Source organism: Pelodiscus sinensis, chromosome 15, assembly GCF_049634645.1.
Source record: "Pelodiscus sinensis isolate JC-2024 chromosome 15, ASM4963464v1, whole genome shotgun sequence".
In the NCBI taxonomy this organism is placed as follows: Eukaryota; Metazoa; Chordata; order Testudines; family Trionychidae; genus Pelodiscus; species Pelodiscus sinensis.
The window spans coordinates 29000838-29017846 of NC_134725.1; the positions used below are offsets into that span (position 1 = coordinate 29000838).

Genomic DNA, 17009 nt, shown 5'->3' on the forward strand with positions numbered 1-17009 from the left:
GGCCCAGCTGAGCGAAAGGGGAGAGAGAGGCAGGAGGAGGAGGAGGAGAAGAGAAAGGGAGAGTAAGAGGCAGGAGGTGGAGGAGAGCTGAGAGAGAGGGGGGTAAGCAGTAGGAGAGAGAGAGAGGGTATGTCTACAATACAAAGTTAGTTCGAACTAACTTTCATAGGTGCTACACTAGTGCTCCATTAGTTCAAATTAAATTCGAACTAACGGAGCGCTTAGTTCGAACTAGGTAAACCTCATTCCACGAGTACTAAGCCTAGTTCGAACTTACTAGTTCGAATTAAGGGGTGTGTAGCCCCTTAATTCGAACTAGTGGGAGGCTAGCCCTTCCCAGCTTTCCCTGGTGGCCACTCTGGCCAACACCAGGGAAACTCTACTGCCCCCAGCCCGGCCCCGGAGCCCTTAAAGGGGCACGGGTTGGCTACGGGGTTTGTGCCAGTTGCAAGGCTGCCAGCACACCCAGCAGCTGACACCCCATGAGCCAGCAACCGGATGCTCCCCACCCCTCCGCCTCTTCCCGGGACCAGCCTGGCGGCTTCCAGGACCCTGCCCGGGGCCGCAAGAGGCGGGCGCCCACGTGGTCTAGTGCAGAGATCGTGGACCTCATCGAGGTTTGGGGGGAAGCCTCCAATGTCCACGATCTCCACACTAGCCACAGGAACGCGGCAGTCTACGGCCGCATGGTTGCCAGCCTGGCTGCAAGGGGCCACCAGCGCAGCCGGGAGCAGGCATGCTGGAAAATTAAGGACTTGCGGCAGTCCTACTCCCGGGCCTGCCTGCCAGGGGCCGACCCGGAGGCCTGTCCCCACTTCCAGGCTCTGGACCGCATCCTGGGGGCTCATGCCATCCCTGCCCCCTGGGAGGTGATAGACCCCGGGGCAGAGGGACCACTCCCAGATACCGAGAGGAGGAGGAGAAGGAGGGCTCCGAGAGCCAGGAGCCTGCTGGCAGCCTGCCCAGGACCCAGGACACCCGAGGCACCCCACAGAGCCGCTCGCCTGTGTCGTCTGAGGCCGGGGAGGCATCCACATGTGAGTACCATCATGCTCCCCTTATGTGTACAGGGGGCTGGGGCGAGAGGGAGCCCAGGGACCGTGCGCCTGGGCCTTGCCCACCACCGAGCAGCAGCTGGGGATGCTGCAGGGGCCCTGGCCTTGCAGAGGGGGGCTGGGTTTCACACACCTGGGCCCCTGGGGTAATTGACCACTGTTCTTGTTTCACCACAGCCGCAGCACCTGGGACTGCAGGGCGCACCACCCCACCTGCAGCAGCCGCCCGCGCCCAGGCCAGCAGGAGAGCCAGGAACCAAGAGGACTACCAGAGGTGGCACCTCCGGTTCCTGGAGCACCAGCTCCGCATCCAGGACCACTGGGTCCAGGAGGACCTGAGGCTGCGCCGGAGGAGCTTGGAGGCACTGGAAGAGCAGGGCCGTGCCCTGCGAGGCCACCTCCAGCGCCTGCTCAACCACTTCCCAATTCCTCCTGCTTCTGCTCCCCCTGCTCCCCCTGCTCCTCCTGCTCTCCTTGCTCCCCCTGCTCCTCCTGCTCCTCCTGCTCCCCCTGCTTCCCCTGCTCCCCCTCTTTCTCCCCCTGCTCCCCCTCCTGCTCCCTCTGCTCCCGCTCCTGCTTCCTCCACACCCCCCGTCCCTCCTGCCCCACCCTCCACAACCATTCCCCAACAACGCCCCCGGACCCGCAGTGTTGCGAGACAGGAGAGGCAGCCGGACCCCCACCCCTGAGCTTTCCTTTCCCTTCCTCCCTTCCCTCCCCTTCCAGCTCCCTCATCCCAGGTTTCTCCCTCCCCTCTCCCACCCTCATTCCTCCCTCCCCCCACCCCAGTTATGTTAAATAAAAAGACGTTTTTGTTTGAAAAACAGGTATCTTTATTTGACAATAGGTAGGGAGGGGAAAGGGGAAGCGGGGTAGGGGGGAAGAAGGCCCCAGTGGGGCATGCAAGGGAGAGGTCAGTCCTCCTCCTCCACCAAGAAGCTCTCCCGCAGGGCTTCCTGGATCCGGACGGCCCCCCCGCTGGGCTTCCTGGATGGCAGCGGTGCGGGGCTGACTGTAGTGGCCATCCATGTGGTCAGCCTCAGCCATCCAGGCTGGCAGGAAAGCCTCCCCCTTTCGCTCACATAAATTGTGGAGCACACAACATGCTGCCACCACTGGAGGGATGTTGTGCTCGGCCAGGTCCAGACGGGTGAGGAGGCATCGAAAGCGGGCTTTCAGTCGCCCGAAGGTCCCCTCCACCACGATGCGGGCCCTGGTCAGCCTGGCATTGAAGGCCTGGCGGGAGGGATTGAGGTGCCCCATGTAGGGCTTCATCAGCCACGGCTGCAGTGGGTAGGCGGCATCCCCCACCAGGCACACGGGCATGTCAATGTCCCCGACCCTGATGTGGTGGTAGGGGAAGAAGGTCCCGTCCTGCAGCCGCTGGCACACGGAGGAGTTGCGGTACACCCGGGCGTCGTGTGCTTTGCCGGACCAGCCCACATTAATGTCCGTGAACTGTCCCCGGTGGTCACACACGGCCTGCAGGAGGATGGAGAAGTACCCCTTGCGGTTCACGTAATGGGACACCTGGTGTTCCAGGGCATGGATGGGGATGTGCGTCCCATCGATGGCCCCCCCCCCCCGCAGTTGGGGAAACCGAGGGCGCCGAATCCCCGGATGACGGCGTCCGGGTCAGCGAGGCAGACCACCCTGCAGAGCAGCACCCGGTTGATGGCCTTGACCACCTGCGGAGAGACACAGCAAAGCGCCAATCAGTGGGGCGCCCGGGTGGCTGGGAGCATTCGTGCCCTGGCAGTGCCCCACACCCCACTCCCGGAAGCAACCCCCCTGGCGGCGTGTAGTACTGCCGGTGCGGGGCACTTTCGCCTCTTACCGCCCCCCCTTTGTCCCTGGGGCGGCCCATCCCCTCCTTGCAGCCCCCCTCCCCCCTGGCTCGGTGGCCGAGTGCCATACCTGCATGAGCACCGCTCCGATGGTGGATCTCCCCACACCGAACTGGTTCCTGACGGATCGGTAGCTGTCCGGCGTGGAGAGCTTCCAGAGGGCGATGGCCACCCGCTTCTGGAGGGGGATGGCGGGCCTCATGTGAGTGTCCCTTCTGCGCAGAGCAGGGGCGAGCCACTCGCAGAGCTCCAGGAAGGTGTCCCTCCTCATCCTGAAGTTCTGGGTCCACTGTCGGTCTTCCCAGCGCTCCAGGACGATGCGGTCCCACCAGTCGCTGCTGGTGTCCAGACGCCAGATGTGGCGGGGCACGCCGGTGCTGGGGCGCCGCCGTGGCTCCTCCACGGCCCCCAGGGTGGCCAGGTGGAGAGGCAGGGGGGGTTGATATACACCAGTTTGTGCCAGGCAGCCTCGAGCCATTGCTGGCAGGCTTGCAGCAGTAAGTCCAGAAAGTGCACCAGAAGGTGCCTGGCGAGCTCTGGCTCCATGTTGCCACCTGCGGCGGCGTCCCCGAAGGGAAGCACCAACACACACGGGCACAGAGACCAACACTTTGCTGTCCCTCGGCGAGGTTGGCAAGCAAGCAGGAAAAGCTGAGAACCAGCTGTCCAGGGGGGGTCCCTTTAAGCATGAGCCTCAGATAGCCTCAGACAGCAGCCACACAAAGCAACTACTGACCTGATGCCCTGCCAGAACCGGTTTCAGCTGCCCTTACATGCGCCCCTGCATCCAATCAGTGTGGACGCGCTAGTTCGAATTAGCAAAACGCTAATTCGAACTAGTTTTTAGGTCTAGCTGCGTTAGTTCGAATTAGCTTAGTTCAAATTAACTAATTCGAACTAAGTTAGTTCGAACTAACTTTGTAGTGTAGTCATACCCAGAGAGAGAGAGAGAGAGAGAGAGAGCGCACTTAGGAGAGAAGACCTGAAAATCCCGTCTTATGACAGGCTAATTGGCTAGTTTGTAAATAACTCCCTAGTGTAGACAGGGCTAAGCTGCCATAGGACTATTCCGTTTCTGACATATTTGTTTATGGTATGTCTACACTGTATGGCTACTTTGAAATAAGCTATTCTGGAATAGTCTAGTAGCACCCTGAAGACTAACAAAACATGTAGATAGTATCATGAGCTTTCGTGGGCACAACCCACTTCTTCAGATGACAGGAGTATTAGAAGTCCAGATCCAAGAATAAATAAGGGAAGCGGCAGGGGAGAGAAAAAAGGAGAGGAGGAAAAAAAGAGACGAGTAGATGGTTCAAACCTTCCTTTATTTATTCTTGGATCTGGACTTCTAATACTCCTGTTATCTGAAGAATTGGTTTGGGCCCACAAAAGGTCATGATATCACCTACATATTTTGTTAGTCTTTAAGGTGCTACTAGACTATTTGTTGTTTTTTAAGTCTTTCCTGTTACCGACTAACTCGGCTACCTCGCTGAAGCTTTTATTCCAGAAATAGCTTATTTCAAAATAGCACATTTACTCTGTAAAGAAGTCTCAAAATTAGTCTGAGGTAGTCTTCCCTAATGTGCTATCTCTATTTAGAGCCCCAGTAGGCACTGGGGAGGAATAACTTGGAATGGCCCTGGTGAGGGGCTATTTCAAAATAGCAGTAATGGAGCGTCTACTCAGGCCTTATTTCAAAATAGCTATTTCAGAATAGGCATTATGTCTCATAGAATGAGGTTTACAGATTCGGGAATAAGCCGTCCGTTATTTCAAAATTATTTCAAAATCATGGAATGGCTGTGTAAACATTCGCATTGTTGTTTTGAAATTAACGCTAGTTATCTCAAAATAATGGTGCAGTGTAGACACACCCTTAGATAGTTTTACGGACGTGCTAAAAATAAAGCATGCATCCACTTTAATCATCTTTTGCCTCATAAATGCAGCAGTTTAAGATTTCCACCAACAACTAACATACCTCTTACTCAAACAATTCACCATCTCTGGAACTGAAATGTTCAAATGACTCGGAGTGTGAGGGGCATAGGGAAAGCTGAGCACAGCATCAAACCCTGAAGATTATCAGATTTCAAAGCTGAGAGTCTGATAAAGAATACTCTGCTACCAGCCCTTTCTCATTTATACCAAGAGGGTTATCTCAAACACCTTTGCTGACTTCATTTGTATCAGCATGATCAACCTTTTGGTATTACTACTGGTACTTTCAAGTACATTACTTGTATTTACTAAGAAAATTCCAACTCTTTTGGGCTAGTTTAAAAAAAACAGCATGATAAGACAGTAGCTAAATGTATACTGATTGCAGTAATTGCATCCCTTCCTCTGTCGGAAAGTCTTGTATTGTATTTCTAATATGTGCTGATAAGTGCATTCACAACATGATTAACTGCCTCAAGACAAGAATGGCTATTATGTTTAACAGACTGATTAGTAAGTGACGGAGCTGCAAACTGTACTCATAGCAAATTGGCTGCTTTTAAATTACAGCAGCTTTTTTATTGTTCCATTTTTAAAATGCAATGGTTTGTTACAGGTCCTAACTGATGATCAGTAAGAGAGGAATACTGTGCTTTCAGCTTCTAATATTCCAATCTCAATTAAATTGTTTCACATTTTCCTTTTAATTACAGAGGAATCTGTACACTACACCTCTCCCCACTTGTTCAGCAACTGCCAAAAAGTATCCCTGGGTATAATTCTAATCCACCTAGAGGGCCTACCTCTATTAAGCAACCAATTTTTGTTGGTCCTTTGAGTGGTCAACTATGAAAGGATTTACTGTATTCTTCCTAGAATCTGACTGTAAATCCCTCTCCACACCATTGTGAGTTCCTACCTCATGATTTTTGCAGCACCTCCATTAATCCTCAGAGTGGTGAGAAAATAGGATGGAAAACCAGGCTTTCCACTCTGAAGGCATCATGGATCAGAAATAAAAGAAGAGACTCATTTCAGTCATTCCAGCTCCCAAGTTCCGGCCTGATGTAACAAAGGCCATTTATTCCTTCACTGTAGTGAGCTTTCATGTAGCCCACTCTACTTTATTATAATAAAGTCTGGGATCTGGGTGTCTAACCCCTTAGGTTCTCCTGAAAATCACACTCAAAATCCTTGTACATGTTTTCACTGAATGTCTCTTATATGCAGATGTCTCTTATATGTTAATTATCATGTGCACTGTGGGGCATCTAAAAGCCCCACCATGGACCTGCATCCCACTGGGCCAGGTGCTGTGCAAACGCAGTAGGAACAAACTTTCCCCTCAGAGAGAATGTTCCAGAGATGAATCCCTGCCATTCAACAGTCTCACAAGAGTAGGTGACTCTATCCCAGCTAACCCAAAAGGGTTTGGCAGCATAGAATGCAAATGATAATCCTGCAAAGACAATACTGTGTTTGATACCTGACAGATGAAATTCATCTGTCTCTGAGCTTTTCTGCTTTCCACGTCTTCCCTTACTAGCTGCAGAGAGAGAATTCGGTATTCCTTTTGCTAGAGACCCCTTTATCAAGAGGCTCTTAAAGGCTCTTACAGGAGCCACGTCCAGATCTCTTGCTGCAAGGAAAATTATGATGGCAAAAAGCCTTTGAAAAAGAAGGACATAAAATGAGGAAATCCAAATCTCTCAGAGCATTTACCCAATGGAGGAAAGGCACTTCAGAGGTCTTGGCAAGAAAACCACAGCAATCATGTCACTCTTAGGAAGAGAAAACTGATGCTGTGGCCAATTTTCCATCTACAAACAAACAAAAAAAATAGAAAAGAGACAAAGGGAGAGAGAGAGAGAGATACTGGATCATTTTTAATCCATATATCTCAAAGCATTCCACAAAGTTAGATAAGCAGCGGCAGCATCCCAGCTCAACTGATGGGCAAACTGAGACACAAAGCCAAAAAGCTATTAAGTGATTTGTCCAAGATCAGAAAACAAGTCGGCAACAGAGCTGGGAAGAGAATCCACCAATCCTGATTCACAATCCTGACCCATTTCTTTTGAATCCCAATTGCCTCCTTCTAATTCTAACAGCCAAGATGTTTTTGTTGGACACATACATCAGGTGCATTGACCTGCACAATCACCAATAACTAGCATCACACATTGTCCAGTTCAATGCTCCAGGATCCCAGAGCCTTTTTTATTTTATTTTACCACACTGACCATACGAGAAGTTCAGTTAATGGACATATGCCTGATACTGCCCCAATTATGCTCATGGGCACTTTACCAATAGCTTCAGTAAGGGCAGAATCAAGCCATATTTGCTGAAAATAAATCTAACCTGTTTGAAGTCCATAAAAGAGAAATCACAATAAACAGCGAGCTGTGACTTGGGAAAATCCAAGTTTCACTTTTTTTTATTTTTCATTCAAAAAGGCCCTACAAAATGTTATAAGATCTCATTAGATATATTTTTGATAAGCAGTGAGCTAAAATCTCGGCCTCTCTCTGATATCTCCTTGTGGACATGTAGCTGTCAAATCAAGCTCACCATAGCTAAACCAGTTCTTAATCTCCCCCTCCCAAATCCTGCCAGCTACTGTCTTTCAACAGTATATTCCTGCCTGTCACTCCAGCTATGTCTATGCTGCAGCTGGAAACATGCTTCCCAGCATGGGTACAGACACATGCTAGCTCATTAGAAACAGATGTGTAGCCAGGATCACATGGATGGCAGCTCAGGCTAGCTGCTTAAGTACACACTGACCAGGATCTCTTGGTATGTACTAAACAGTGGTGGACAATCTGCGGCCCATCTGGGTTCTATGTGTAGCACATAAGATGTTTTGTTTACTCTTGCCAGATTCCGCTGGTTACCATCTGCATAGGTTTTTTTTCTGCCGTTATTACTGAAGTGACTGTCATGCCCCCCATGCTTTATGAAAATTGGCTTATGAATATGAATATGCATAACTCAAAGGTGCTTTATGCAAAACATGTCATGCAACATGTCAATTTTATATTTACAATCTGCTGGATCTTTCTAGCCTATTTTTGGGAACGTATCATTCTTATGTGAAGTTAGAAATATAAAGTGTGAATCTGTTTATAATTCTAAATGTGCTAATGAGGGTCATTACTGATACCCCCCACCCTCTCCCCCGAAACATAATGGTTCAGTGACCAAATCAATGACCTCTGGATAGTCTTGTTTGTCCTGTAAGCCCTAACAGTGGTTGGTCCTAGAAAGGCATGTGACCATGCCACATAGTATTAATGTAGTAATGTTGTTACTTCAACATTGTGCCTTGGATGGGGAAACCAGAGGATGTGAGCTAGCAGAACAGAGTGGTGGGAAGCCCACAGAGCAGAAAGGTGGGTTTCAGTGGTATGATCAGCACACCGGGGAGAACCCCAAGGGAACTTCTGTAATTTTAACCTGTCACTGTGATGTTCACATAAAGCACGGGCACATGAAGTGAAGTGCGTGCTGATTGCAGACAACATTGACTGTGAGAGTCATGCGCTCCCTCTGCAGCCAATCGAAGTGCTGCTATGGTTCAATCCTCACATTTCACACATTCTAGGTACGTAAGAATAGTTTAGCAAAACTACCCTATCCTGGGAGACAATCCTGATTATGACAATCTTGCAGCCCACCAAGATGAAGGAAGGCCACTTATGCAGCCAACTCAATAGCTTGCATTGCCCATCCCTTGTACTAAGGCATGTAGCCTGGATTGCCGCCTGTGCTACCCCCAGCTACACTGCAATCTTTAGTGCACTAACATGAGAAGAGATAGTGAATCTATGTAGCTGCACTGGGAAGCACGCTACATAGTAGATGTACCCTTAAGCCCATAACCATAACCTGAATGGCATCTTCAACTCAGACCTTTCTCAAAGTTCTCATGTCCACCCGATGTCAAAATTTTGCAGTTTCTTTCTTCATAACATCGCCAAGACACAGTGTCTTCTCTTGTCATTCCATACAACTAAAACTCTTTTTTCAGCGTCTCATCACCTCACCTTTCACATCTGCAACATCCTATTTTTGCTCTTGACAAATGCCATCATGTTATCATGCCCCAGCCAAAATGATCCTGCAAAGGCTATTCCCCTAGCAAGTCACTTCAACATCCTCAGCTATCTGTTTGCATCCTCTACTGGCTCTCCCTTCTCTAGCACACCTAACAAATGGCTTGCCTTTATATTGAAGGCTCTTTGAAATCTACTGCCACCCTACCTAGCATCTCTCTTTCAGTATCGAAAGGCCAGTTCCCATCTGCAGTCTGCCAACTTCTATTAGGCACGTGTAATGTTTTCAAACAAGCTTCATGCTCTCTCCCATGCTGTCCCTGATGCTTGGGAGGCACTTCCCAGCAACATCCATAAAACCAACGCATGACAGTAGAACCTGAGAGTTATGAGCACCTCGGGAACGGAGGCTGTTTATAACTCTGACATGTTCGTAACGCTGAACAAAACATTATGCCTGGTCTTTCAAAAGTTTGCAGCTGGATGTTGACTTAATACAGCTCTGAAACTTCCATTTGCAGAAGAAAAATGCTGCTTTTAACCTTCTTAATTTAATTGAAAGAAGCACAGAAACAGTTTCCTTACCTTGTCAAATCTTTTCTTAAAACTTTCACTTTATTTTTAATAGTTTATGTTTAACACAGTACTGTATTTGCCCAATGTTTGCTTGTTTGTTTTTTGTCTCTGCTGTTGTATGAGTATATATTTCCAGTAAATGAGGTGTGTAGCTGACTGGTCAGTTCACAGCTCAGGTGTTCTTCGAACTGAGGTTCTATCATTATATTGTCTACAAACACTTGAACACTGTGCTTAGACCCTGGGTGGGCAAATTTCTGCCCCACAGGCTTTATCCAGTCCACAGGGTTAGCCCCTGGCAGACCTCCACTCTATATTTACCTATGCCTCTGCAAGTATTGATGATCACAGTTCTTATTGATCACAGATTGCCATTGGCAGCCAAATGGAACTACAGGAAATGTTGTCCCAGTAAATGCCACTTCTTGTTGCTCCAATTGGCTGCAAAAGGTGATCCTTGGCCTATGAGAGATGCGATCACCCAATACTTGTGGAGGTGCAGGTAAATATAGCAGCGGTGGCCCACCTGGGATAACCTTGGCAGACCAACGTTTTCTTATTGCCCAAGCCTGGCTGAGACCATAGCCTATCCCACTGACCAGTATTCTCGTAGGGTATGTCTACACTACAAAGTTAATTCGAACTAACAACCGTTAGTTCAAATTAACTTTAATAGCGGCTATACATGCAAATCACTATTTCACGTTTAATTCGAACTAGCAGAGCGCTTAATTCAAACTAGGTAAACCTCATTCAAGGAGGACTAATGCCTAGTTTGAATAAGTAGTTTGAATTAAGGGCTGTGTAGCCACTTAATTCGAACTAGCTGGAGGCCAGCCCTTCCCAGGCTGCCCTGGTGGCCACTCTGGGCCAAACTAGGGAAACTCTTCTGCTCCCCTCCCAGCCCCGAGCCCTTACAGGGTCATGGTCTGGCTACAGTGCTTGTGCCAGTTGCAAGCCTGCCAGCACCCAGCCAGCAGACCCTGCACCTAGCACGCCATGAGCTAGCCACCCGCTGCCACCCAGCCCTCCACCTCTTCCCAGGACCAGGCTGGCAGCTCACAGGAGCCTGCCCAGGGCCGCAAGAGGTGGGCGCCTGCCTGGTCTAGTGCAGAGATCGTGGACCTCATTGAGGTTTAGGGGGAGGCCTCCAATGTCCATGATCTCCTCACTAGGCACAGGAACGCGGCCGTCTACAGCCACATGGCTGCCAGACTGGCCACCAGAGGCCACATGCGGACCCAGGAGCAGGTCCGCTGCAAAATAAAGAACCTGCGGCAGGCCTACTCCAGGGCCTCCCAGCCAGGGGCCAACCCAGAGGCATGCCCTCATTATGAGGCCCTGGACCGCATCCTGAGGGCTCACGCAGTCCATGCTCCCCCGGCTGATGATCGACCCTGGGGCAGAGGACCCCGTCCTTGACACGGAGGAGGAGAAGAATGCCAAGAGCTAGAAGCCTGCAGGGAGCCTGCCCAGGACCCAGGACCCAGGACCCAGGACCCCCGAGTCATCCCACAGAGCACATCTGCTGTGTCATCTGAGGCTGGGGAGGGCTCCACATGTGAGTGCCATCATGCTCCCCTTATGTGTGTGGAGAGTGTGGGGAGAGAGGTAGCCCAGGGACCATGCGCCTGGGCCTTGTCCACCATGGAGCAGCAGGTGGGTGTCATGCAGGGGCCCTGGCCCATTCCCCACATGCCGACCTCGCCTTTCAGAGGTGGGCTGGGTTTCACCCACTGTGTCCCCAGGGAGAACTGACCACAGCTCGTTTCACCACAGCCGCAGCACCTGGGACTGCAGGGTGCACCACCCCGCCTGCAACAGTCACCCGCACCCAGGCCAGCAAGCGCACCCGGAAACAGGAGGAGTACCAGCAGTGGCACCTGTGGCTACTGAAGCAGCAGCTCCACACCCAGGAGCACTGGGTCTGGGAGGACCTGCGGCTGCGGCAGCAGAGCTTGGAGGCACTGGAGGAGCAGAGCTGTGCCCTCAGAGGTCACCTCCAGACCTTGGTGGACAGGTTCCTGCCTCCTCCTGCTCCAGCCCCTGCAGCTACCCCAGCTCTCGCTCCTCCTCCCACCCCTGCTCTCCCTCCCACTTCCTCCGTACCCCCCATCCCTCCTGCCCCACCATCCACACCCACTCCCCCCCCGTCGCCCCTGCACCTGCAGTGCTGCAAGATGGGAGAGCCAACAGGACCCAGAGCCCTGAGCTTTCCCTTCCCTTCCTCCCCTTCCTCTCCCTTTCAGCTCCCTCCTCCCAGATTCCCCCCTCCTCTCTCCCACCCTCATTCCTCCCTCCCCCCACCCCAGTTATATAAAATAAAAAGAGATTTTTGTTGGCACAACAGGTGTCTTTATTTGACATTAGGAAGGGGGGTTAAGGAGAGGAATGGGGAAGGAAGTGAGGATGCAAGAAGGCCCCAGTGGGGCATGCAGGGAAAGTTCAGTTCTCCTCCACAAAGAAGCTCTCCCACAGGGCTTCCCGGATCTTGACGGCCCCCCTCTTGGCCTCCCGGACAGCAGCAGTTCTGGGCTGCACGTACTGGCCAGCCAAGTGTTCCACCTCAGCCATCCAGGCAGGCAGGAAAGCCTCCCCCTTCTGCTCACATACATTGTGCAGCACACAACATGCTGCCACCACGGGAGAGATATTGTGCTCAGTGAGGTTGAGGCGCGTGAGGAGGCACCGGAATCAGGCTTTCAGTTGGCCGAAGGCCCCCTCAACCAGAATGTGGGCCCTGGTGAACCTGGCATTGAAGGCCCACCGGGAGGGGTTGAGGTGTCCTGTGTAGGGCTTCATCAGCAAGGGCTGTAGGGGGTAGGCTACATCTTCCATCAGGCAGACGGACATGTCCATGTCCCTGACTCTGATGTGGCGGTCAGGGAAGAAGATCCCGGCGTGCAGCCTCTGGCACACAGAGGAGTTGCAGAACACCCTGGCATCATGTGCCTTGCCAGACCAGCCCACATTAATGTCCATGAACTGGCCCCGGTGGCCAGACACAGCCTGCAGGAGCACAGAGAAGTAACCTTTGTGGTTAATGTAGAGGGAGGCCTGGTGTTCCAGGGCATGGATGGGGATGTGCATCCCATCGATGCTCCCCCCCCCCCTGCAGTTGGGGAAGCCGAGGGCACCAAACCCCTGTATGACCACGTCCGGGTCAGTGAGGTGGACCACCCTGCAGAACAGCACCCTGTTGATGGCCTTGACCACCTGCAGAAAGACACACCAAACCATGAATCACTGGGGTGCCCGGGTGGCTGGGAGTGTTCATTCCCTGCCCCGCACTCCACTCCCAGAAGCAACCCCCACTGCGATCCTGGCCAGCGCGGGCAGTGTGTAGTACAGCCGGGACAGACCAAACCCTCCCATGCAGGGCACTTTCATCTCCTCCCCTCCCTTTTTCCCTGGGGCAGCCCATCCCCTCCTTGCAGCCCCCCCACCCCGGCCCAGTGGCCGGTGGGTGCTGTACCTGCATGAGCACTTCTCTGACGGTGGATTTCCCCACGCCGAACTGGTTCCTGACAGATCGTTAGTTGTCCAGTGTGGAGAGCTTCCACAGGGCAATGGCCACATGCTTCTGGAGGGGGATGGCGGGCCTCATGAGAGGGTCCCTTCTCCGCAGAGATGGTGGGCCTCATGCGAGTGTCCCATTGCCACAGAGCAGGGGCAAGCCATTAGCAGAGCTCCAGGAAAGTGTCCTTCTTCATCCTGAAGTTCTGGGTCCACTGTTGGTCTCCCCAGCGCTCCAGGATAATGCGGCCCCACCAGTCACTGCTGGTGTCTAGACGCCAGATGCGGGGGGGCACACTGGCATCCGGGCGCTGCTGTGGCTCCTATGTGGCCCCTAGGGAGGCCAGGGGGAGGGGCAGGGGGCCGACGTGCACCAGATGGTGCCAGGCAACCTCCTCCCATTGCTGGCAGGCTTGCAGCAGCAAGTCCAAAAACTGGACCAGAATGCCCAGGGCGAGCTCTGGCTCGATGGTGCCAACTGTGGTGGCATCCCCAGTGAGAACCACCGACACAAATAGGTGGAGAGGAAATCGCTTTGCTGTCCCTTGGCGAGGTAGGCAAGAAAGCAGGAAAGCTGAGAACTGGCTGTCCAGGGGGGTCTTTTAAGCACAAGCCTTAGATAACCTCAGACAGCAGCCACACAAAGCAACTACTGACCTGATGCCCTACTGGAACCGGTTTGAGCTGCCCTTAAATGCGACCCAGCACCAATCAGTGTCGACGTGCTAATTTGAATTAGTAAAACACTAATTAGAATTAGTTTTTAGGTCTAGATTCACTAATTTGAATTAGCTTATTTCAAATTAACTAATTCGAATTAAGTTAGTTTGAATTAGCACTGTGTAGACATACCCTTGTTGTTTACTTACACTCCTCCATCTTATACTTAGATTGGGGCAAAGATCATGTTTTTGTTCTGTTTCTATATAGTACCTATTACAATGGAATCCTGGATCTGTGACTGGAGTTTCCCGGTGCTACGGCAATACATATAAAATAACAATTTTTGTGAAAATGTGTGCACACCCTCCTTGCTTTCTCAGATCTCCTAGTTGGTCTTGATTCCACTCATACCCACAGACAGAGAGCTCTTTGACATTTTCTGATCTGCAAAATATATGGGCTGATTGTTACCAAATGAAATTCTGTCCCTTCAGAGTATGGAGAATCCCATTGGTTGAAGGAAACTATACAAAGAAGTAAGAACAACCACACACCCAACATCATAATCTACATGTGATTAAGGAGTTAATGGCACAGGATGAACTTCAAAAATCCAGTATTCTCTGGTTCGGCAACATCCGTAGTCCAGCAGGATCATGGATGCTCCTGGACCAGAGAGCCCAGGAACCTAATGGCAGGAGGACCAGCAGCCTGGCAGGGGCAGTGGGGGTGGAGCCCCATAAAGGTGATGTGGCCCAGCCGGAGACCCCAAAAAGCCCACCGAAGTTCAGGGACAGGGAACCTTGGTTGCCCACCGCAGCACAGAGTTGGGGGCCGAAGAATCCCAGCTGCCCATGGAAGTGCAGAGAGAGGAGCCAGAGAACCCTGGCAGCCCACAGCAGCATGGCGCCGGGCCAGAGAACTCTGGGAGCCCGCAGCAGCGTAGGGCCAAGGAAAGCAGACTGCTCACAGCAGCGCAAGGCCAGGGGTTGAACCCAGGACACCCATGGCAGCCTAGGGCCAAGAAGGGGAGGGGCTAGTGGCAGCAGGATGGACAGCCCAGCTGGGTTGGGGAGGGCAAAGATAGGTGTGGCAGGCTGGCTCCAGACCAGTGGCAGGGGACATCTTCCTTGATCCAGAAAATTATCTCATCTTGGATCAAGTCCCAATGTTGCCAGACCAGGGAGGTCCAAACTGTAATCCTGTTATTTCAGAATGTAGAACCGAATTTCTCAAACTGTGGGTCCCGACCCCTCGGGGGGTCACAAGCAACTTAGAGGGGGGTTGCCAGGGTGGATGAGAGTTTTGTGGAGCTTAGGGCACGGGGCCTATTGAAGCACGGGGCCCAGGGTAGCACAATTTTGCACATGTGCCACAGCCACAGCCAACAGGAAGTAGCGTCTACACGGGGCTTATTGAAGCACGGGGCCCGGGGCAGCCGCCCCGCTCACCCTGCCCTATATCCGCCACTGTGGGTCACGGTATCACAAAGTTTGAGACCCTCTGATGTAGAGTGATACTTACGGGGTTCATTTTCTGAGAGAAATTTCTGAGGCACAAGCTATAAAAAGACTGTATGTGCCAGCATGACATGAGAATGAAGACATAATTATTATTAGTGATGCTGTAATTAATACCAGTGCTAAAATAATTCAGAATTCAAAGTGTTCTCCTGCTTTGTTAGGAAATTCTTAGCCCAGAAATGCAACAACATGGAGCAGATTTAGCATCTGTCAACGGAATTGGTATTAACTGTGATTTTGGTGAAAAGTCTTTGTTTTTAATTTACTTTTGAATGGGAAGGAAACGTACCAGATTTCTTCCTTGGTTTGTAAACAGAATATTGAAATGGTAGCTCCAAGATCAAGTTGAGTTCCACCATACATGTTATTGTGGCATTGACTCTAAAACTTAATGATAACATTTTAGCTCTAGTACTGCAGATTATTTTTGTAAAAAGCATCAAATTAATGTTCCTTACCTACTGTGGCTGGAGTCACCTGAAAGATGTTCGGTGAATATAAATCTGCACATTTTAAAGAGAAATGTAATTTATATGTAAGTCCCCTTACTAAAGGGGCCTCTGTTTTATTCTGAGAAGACCCTGTGTGCTACAATCCAGACTACAATTACTATGAGTCCTTGGGGAAAAAAACAGGAAGGAAGGACTCTGGTGTGGGAGAGGGCTCGCTCTCCATGTGTATGAAGGAAAGAGGCCTAGAAGTCTGGGACTCTGCCTTGGAGTTTGGAACCGAAGGGGGAGCCAGGCTCCTGCCAAGGTCATTGGATGCAGCTACAGACCGGGACTAGATGCCTGTTGAAACTGGGAGTTAGCAGGCTGCTTCCGATAGGCACAGCATGAGGCAGTAAGTTTTGGGCCTTGTTGAAAAAGTGCTGCCTGGGACAGAGCTGCTGTCTAGCCTGGACCCAATCTCCACTACAGATGCAACATCAGCGCGCCAACGCAAGCAAGTGTCTGGGACTGAGTCTAGGGGTATGCACACTCTGGGGCGGAATCACTGTTAATACAAATGTTAGCTATATAAACTTCAATTATTGTTATGTGTTTTGTTAATGCTATTCATTTCTAATTCTGTTAATCCCTGTTTATTTAAATTAAGTAAAGATTGTTTATTTTAAAGTATTCTATTAGATGTATATGATTTGTAGTTGTTCTGGAATTAGATCCAGATTTATGTTGGAATGAGTATGTTCCTGGATGCTCTCAAGGCACACCAGTGAGTGTGTATAAGGCCAGCCAGGTGGAGGCAACGCCATTTTACATTCATTACAAGCAAGGGACTGCAGCAAGGGGGTGGATAGGGCTTTCCCCAATTAAACACCATCACCACTGGGGTGCTCAGGATCTTTTTTAGGTTAAAACATCAGGCGCCCAGGCACACCTGTGAGTGTGACCTGCTCCCCAGTAACCCGGGGAGGAAAAAGGGGGTTACATATAATTACACCAAATATTTATATTAGGAAGAAGCAATGGAGTCTTCACCATAGAGCTGTGGGAGATAATGAAATAGAAGATCATGGGTATGGAAGCTTTCCTGGGGAAGGATCTCTTAAAGGAACAAGGAAAATCTCAGAAAACTGTAGGGAGATTTATTTTTAAAAGCAAAGCTGGGTGCAAAATGTCTCATGTTATTGAGTAAAAACAGAAATAATTTACTATAAAACTTACTAGTGTTCCCACGTGTGCTTTAAGTGAAATGGCTTTAGAATAAATTCTGCAGATTCTCCACTTTCTTCAGAATCAGAGGGTGCGTCTACACTTGCTCCCTATCTCAAGATAGGGATGCAAATGTAGTATACCAAAATTGCTAATGAAGTGCAGT

At 50.8% G+C, this 17009-nt stretch overlaps 1 protein-coding gene across 2 annotated transcripts in view; it reads right to left on the reverse strand.

Annotated features, from left to right (window-relative positions):
- Positions 1-17009, reverse strand: part of TMEM132B (transmembrane protein 132B) — a 548756-nt gene that overhangs the window by 196621 nt on the left and 335126 nt on the right. Inside the window, exon 1 of one of the 2 annotated variants that reach the window (XM_025189548.2) lies at positions 5769-5879. The exons of the other annotated variant lie outside the window; for it this stretch is intronic. Coding sequence (XP_025045333.1) covers positions 5769-5773 — 5 coding nt within the window. The 5' untranslated portion in view covers positions 5774-5879. Of the gene's footprint in view, positions 1-5768; positions 5880-17009 lie in introns of those variants that run through there. 2 annotated transcript variants of the gene reach the window in all.